This window comes from Carassius auratus, chromosome 23, assembly GCF_003368295.1.
Source record: "Carassius auratus strain Wakin chromosome 23, ASM336829v1, whole genome shotgun sequence".
NCBI lineage: Eukaryota > Metazoa > Chordata > Actinopteri > Cypriniformes > Cyprinidae > Carassius > Carassius auratus.
This window is the reverse complement of record NC_039265.1, coordinates 8,872,768-8,878,828: the sequence shown is the minus strand read 5'-3', so window position 1 is coordinate 8,878,828 and position 6,061 is coordinate 8,872,768. Positions and strand designations below refer to the sequence as shown.

Below are 6,061 nucleotides of genomic sequence, written 5' to 3'. Positions count from 1 at the left end.
GAATGTTTTGAGAGTAACTTTAGTGTGTGTTCACTTGTGTGTGCTAAGATATTGGCAAAATGATGATAGTTCTGTTGTTGTGGATGTGTCGAACTTGCATGCACACGCGCGCGAGCGTAAGCAAACAGCAGGAGCTCGAGGACGCCAAGCCGGATGCATTTTCTTCTTGACAACAGCTGAACAATTATTTTTCAATATTTTAAACTTATTTCATTAGAAAAAAAAATCGAAATATTACTATTGTACCGATTGTTATAATTAGAGTATTGTTTTTAATTAAATTAATGCGTTGAGACATATTTAGTTCAATAATATTTTTATTGGCACTTCATTTAATCAAGAATAATTATAGTACTAGTAGTAATAATGATAGCAGCAGCAATAATAATGGTTTTTATATATAAATATTTCTGTCATGACGACTCTCTGAGGGATTGGCATGATAATGTACATGACAATGTTAATGTATTTGTTCTTGGAGGAATAGATCTGTTACGCTGCTGTAGAGCAAGTACTGAGACTTGCTACTGCCAATACATCCACAACATGCTGCTGTGAGCGTGTAAGAGATATTACTGCTGAAAATATAACATACATTTTTGAAGCAGACATAGAACATTTCAGCAGTGTGTTCTGCTCTGTAATGAGTGGATAAATATGGGCAGACAGCAGCGTTTTTATATTTAGAAGGGAACAAACATCCCTTTTTCATACAATTTTTTTTAAGGATGTCAGGAATAGATGATCAGTTTTCAGATCTTTTTCCCTGAACACCAACTTCAGTGTCAAAATGATTTGAGACATTTTATGGCCCTGTCCCAAATGGTGCCCTGAAGTTACACTTTCAGCCTTACTGCCAACAGTTCTGGTAGCGTTCCATCACCATCATGTTTTTGGTCATTGTGTGACTCATAACAGTTCCTTCATCATACAGAAGCAGCTCCTCCTCGAAATGAGCTGAACCTCAGATGCTCAAACAGAAAGATAACGGTAACGATTCCCAGCAGACCAGAGAGAACGAGACGAACCAGAGTCTCAGTGACACCACAGTGATCCTGACAATCTGATAAAGAAGAGAAATTATATAGATATGAGGTTATTCATAAACAATTCTGTCAATCAGAGGCTGTGGTCCCTGTGGCAGGAAGAGAGTTCTGTGGTAAATGTAGTTTTTGTACCTTCCTGTCGTGGGCAGATCTCTTTAATGTGAAGATGGACGCTCTTATTGTTGACTGGATTGACAGCTGTACAGCTGTAGGTCTCTGGATCATTATAATGAAGCTCTAATGATAAACTGAGGTTGATGCTGAGATCAGGATTGCTGGACTGGTCCAGGATTTCTCCTCCTTTATACCACGAGATGAAGATGTCTCGATCATTTTTCACCGAGCAGAACACAGAACAGGTCTCCTCCATCTTCTGTGACTGCTTGAATGAACCTGAAAGAGATTTGTTTTGTGAGGTTAATTTTCAGAAAACCTTTTTATTTTCTGTAAATAAAATAAAAATAATATTTCAAAAGTTGGAAGCTGTAGGTGTCACGTTTCTGATTTGTTACATCATGGACTTAGTTGTGTTTTCATGGACTTGTCATTGGTTTTCTTCAGTCACATGTCTTTTTTGTTCAGTTTTCCCGCCACTCTTTAGTTGTCATTGCAATTTATTTAATTTACTCAGGTGTTCATCGTTATGGCCCTTATTTGTCTTGCAGTCAAGTTGCTGCTGTGTGATCTTTCATTTGTCTGGTACTGTCTGTGTATTACACAGCTGTCTCACAGTTTGGCATTCTGTGGATTTATTCAAACCTTGTTGAATTTTCATCATTGTCTTCATCCTTGGAATATTTGTGACAGTAGGGTGTCTGTTATTTACTTCTTTTGTAAATAATGATTTTTACATTTTTCATTAGACAGAGAGGTAGTTTAGTATTTTATATTTGTGTTTTAATTGGGAATCTGTTGACTCACCTTGAGTTTGGTTTACTCTAACAAGAGACCTGATGACCGGCGCAGAAACAGGCCCTTTAACAAAAAAAACAACACTTTGAGGTGGAGTTTGCAGGAATAACTAAAATTGTAAGCTGAACAATGTATAAATGACTGCTGGCACAATATGAAATGAGCAATGAAATGAGAAATGTTTGTCCTGGGAACCGACTCCACACTAGTAGTGTATGAACAGATTATTGCACAGATATGCTGTACACAAGTCTACTTTGTTGTTGTTGTTGTTATGTATTTAAGGGATTATCGTATGCTACATGCCCTTTTACAAGTTGTTTGAGCTGAAATGTGTTTTGGCAGTGTGTGTACACAATCCCCCTGTAATGATAATTTTTTTTTTTTTTTTTTATCTATTAAACTCTTTTATCTACCCTGAAACTGAATGTATTGTTCAATTATAATGAAGAGACATTATTATTTGTCTATTGTAATATAGTACATAAAATAATATACAGAGACACTTAAAATACATTTATAATATATTTGAAAAGAAACGTGGTCACTGTATAATCTACAAGAGCCAAAAAACTACATACAGTTGCTTTAATCAATGTATGTTGATTACCCTTACTGTAATTTTATTTATTACAATTGTTGATATTTTGTGATGTTATATCTTGTAATGTGGACATTAAATCACAATTAAAGATATTCAGGGTGAAAGCATCTGATGAATGTATAAATGTAACACTGCAGAAGCAACACATTTAAGCTAGAAAAGAAGAAGAAATTCAGAATTACCACTGCAAAAATTAAAGACATAATTAAAATTAATTAAAAATATTTTTTTTTTGTTGGGTTTCTAAAAGGCTGCTACCCTGAACTGCTAAAATGTGCCTTTGAGTGATCCTGGATATTACAGATAGTTTTGCTATTTCCTATGAAGCTAAAACTTACTGTAAACGTCCACTCTGAAGCTTTTCTCTGAGACGGATCTACTGTGGAGAGAAACTTGATAAAGTCCAGAGTCGCTGCTGCTGATGTTCCAGATGCTCAGATCTCCAGTCTTTGGGTTAATTTTCCCTCTTCTGGTTAGTCTCTTATCATAAAAGGGTTCATAACCCTGATACATCTGTGCGATACGAACAGTTTGATCACCTTGTGTAAACAGCCACATCACTTCACTGAGACTCTCAGTGTCTCCTGTGTGTAGAGTGAGAACATCTCCCTCCATCACAGTCTGTAACTCATCGCCATTCACAAGAGCTGAGAGAATATTAAATCTGGTTAGATATACCATTTTACTTGTACTCTCGCTTTTTACATTATTGCATAATAATAACATGAATGTGGGCTCAACTGTGGGTCTTTTATCATTGCTTTGGCACAAAATGCATTCACTGACTACATATTTCAAATGAAAATGAAAACCTGTGTCAGGAAACAGTCCCTTTTCCAAACAGGTAATGCATCTGTTATAATGGTAACTGTACATTAAGCTGCTGTTTTTCACAAGCGAGTGAAAACATCTCTAAATGTTTAACTGAAAAAGCACAAGGAACTTTACATTTTACAGTTTGAAAGTAGTCTCAAGAAAGCTATCTCTAGACTGATCTATGTTGAGGTTTCAGAAGATCACAGAAGAGCAGTATCTTACTGTTTCTAGATCTCAGATTTCAGAAACACTGTTATGAAAGGGAAATTGTGAAAAGTACAAGACTTGCATAGTATAAATTCTCTACAAACTGTTCCAGTAAATCACCTGACCAGTGACCACAACCACTAAAACAATATACTGCTAGCAAACAGAAAATATACTTCAAATATATATCTTACCCTCCATACTGATGAAAAGCACAGTGAAAACCCACATACTGAAGGACATTTTGATCAGTTATCAGGTAGTATTATAAGTGTGTTGATTCTTTCGGTTCTCTTCCTCATCTGATGAACATCAGCGAAGATTTTCAGTTTCATCAGGAAGTGACACATTGACCACAAGATCAGACATTACCAACTTTATATAGTAGAAAACACCTTTCAACAATGAACTATTATTTAACAGCTTTTTATCTTAGTGACTGATCTTAGTGTTTTAAACTGATATAGACAATAAATCTAGAAGAATGTAGGAGTTCACTTGGCATTCTGTCACCTCCGGACCAGTGAGGTGGGGATAAATCTACTAAAACAATACAACAGGAAGATAAGCACAGTTTGCACCTCAGGAGCTGCACCATGAGATCAGTGGAGAGACGAGGAGCTGCTTCGAGGTTGTAGGCAGGTTTGACACAGTAATGACATCTGCCCTCCCTCCTAAGACATTTAGGTTTTTATTGGTTCTGTGTTCACTTTAAAGGATTATGTTGCAATTTTTACCTTTGCCTTGACATCAGAGCCTAAAAAGTAAGGTCATAACTCCCCGCTCAAGTAAGGTCATAGTGTCTGTCTCCATGACAGACACTAGATGACACTGCCCAGTGCTTGTGGACTTCAGTTCCCATCATCCCTTGCTCCTGTCATTGGTCCATCACTCTCAGCTGTGTGTGGTTGAGATACTCAGCTCAGCTGTATTTATATGCTGTGGTCTGTGTCTTTGGTTTCTGCAGTATTGAGTTCTGTGATCTGTATTTAAGGGCCGACTATGAAACACGGGCAACATTAATCAAGCCGCCCATCCAGATGTTTGTTATCTTGTGCTTGTGGTACTTCGTTTTTGTGGGTTCTATGATTGTGGATTACCTTGTGCATGTTTTTCTGTTTTTTTTTTTTTTTTGCCTTGATGTGGATTACTGTTTTGGGACTACAATAAAGCTGCGATTGGATCTTCAGTATTGCTGTAAGAGCATTTCATGACACAATACTGTAGCCATTTCAAGATCCAGCAGTTCTCATTGGCCATCTATATTGAAGTAATTGAAACCTTGAATTTATTGTCTGTGTTTGTGATTAAGACATGCATTATTCCAGTCTCCCTCATCTAGACTGTTTTATGAATTATATTAACTTCATTTATAGCCTGACTGCAATCAGTTTATCCACCATAGCCCTCAAAGAGCCCAACAGAAGAAGCGCAGCTGACTGATACAAGAAGAAATTAGTTTGTGGTTAAAAAACCAACAAATACACATTCCGCAGAAGTGTATTATTATTATCTAGCTTGCAGGCAATCTTTTACTGTCTATGAGGCTAACGTTATCGGGGGGACGTGGAGGCATAAAGTCGAGGGAGAAGCCCATAGAGAGTCCATAAAAGACATAGGACAAAATTGTTCAACGTCTGCAAGATTCAGTGGGTGATTCACATTTCTCTTGGCACAGCGATTAAAAGACTTGTTGCTCACATCTACGTCATTAAGCTCAGTTTGAGTCGGGGCAGTACGCTCAACCCCCAGGAAGTGCATGCTTCTAATTGACTTCACTTGTCTCCGTTGAATCCAATGTGGTCACTGTGTCCATTTCTTTTACTGTCTATGGGTGTACTTGCAGGCGGGAAGGAAGTCGACCGGAAGTTGAAGTCGGCCGCCATCTTGTAGCAGAACTTCACTTGCGTTAGCATTCCCATTGACTCCCCTTCATTTTGGCGTCACTTTTACAGTGAATAACTTTACATCTGAGGCGTTTAAAGACTCTGTTTGTCCTTTATTTATTTCTGAAGAGACAACAATGTATAAAGGGCTCCATTACCTTCTATGTTACATTATGGCCCCGTAGAAACAGTTTTTGTAAAAATAGGCTAACGTTTGTTTCATAACCACTCGGCTCTCTGTCCCATTACCGTACAGACAGGAGGAGAAGCTTGCAGGCAATTAACTTAATATGGCGTACTGGCGTTACATTTAAAAATACTATACAAAATAATTAATCAGAATACTTACTCCTGCTCACTCACGACAAAGAACTCCCCGCTCAAGCTCGCTGTCTCTGCAAGATTAACGATGGCAGTTTGCACGCACAGCTACTAGAAGATTTACATCTGTCTGACAGGTTGCTGACGTCGTCAAGCTTAGTTTGAGTCTGCGCGTCAGAAACGGAAGTGCTAAAAAATGCAAAAAATGGGCTTCACTTGTCTCAATTGAGTTCCAATGGGGTCGCTGTGTCCATTTCTTTTACTGTCTA

General features: G+C 37.7%; 1 protein-coding gene across 1 annotated transcript; it reads right to left on the bottom strand.

Moving 5' to 3' along the window:
- Window positions 1-425: 425 nt before the first annotated feature.
- On the bottom strand, window positions 426-3,845 carry LOC113041209 (T-lymphocyte surface antigen Ly-9-like). The gene is made up of 5 exons (XM_026199618.1): window positions 3,780-3,845; window positions 2,901-3,209; window positions 1,968-2,021; window positions 1,179-1,439; window positions 426-1,063 (listed from the first exon to the last, which is right to left on the bottom strand). The coding sequence occupies exons 1-5, from the start codon at window positions 3,826-3,828 to the stop codon at window positions 927-929; spliced, it is 810 nt and encodes a 269-aa protein (XP_026055403.1). The 5' UTR covers window positions 3,829-3,845; the 3' UTR covers window positions 426-926.
- Between the last annotated feature and the right edge of the window lie 2,216 nt (window positions 3,846-6,061).

Bases quoted from the DNA above. Each gene is read 5' to 3' on its own strand.
- LOC113041209 (XM_026199618.1), bottom strand. From the start codon at position 3,828: ATGTCCTTCAGTATGTGGGTTTTCACTGTGCTTTTCATCAGTATGGAG. The intron at 3,210-3,779 runs GTAAGATATATA...ATATTCTCTCAG, and splicing joins GCTTTTCATCAGTATGGAGG to CTCTTGTGAATGGCGATGAG. The intron at 2,022-2,900 runs GTAAGTTTTAGC...TTTTTGTTAAAG, and splicing joins CTTCAGAGTGGACGTTTACA to GGCCTGTTTCTGCGCCGGTC.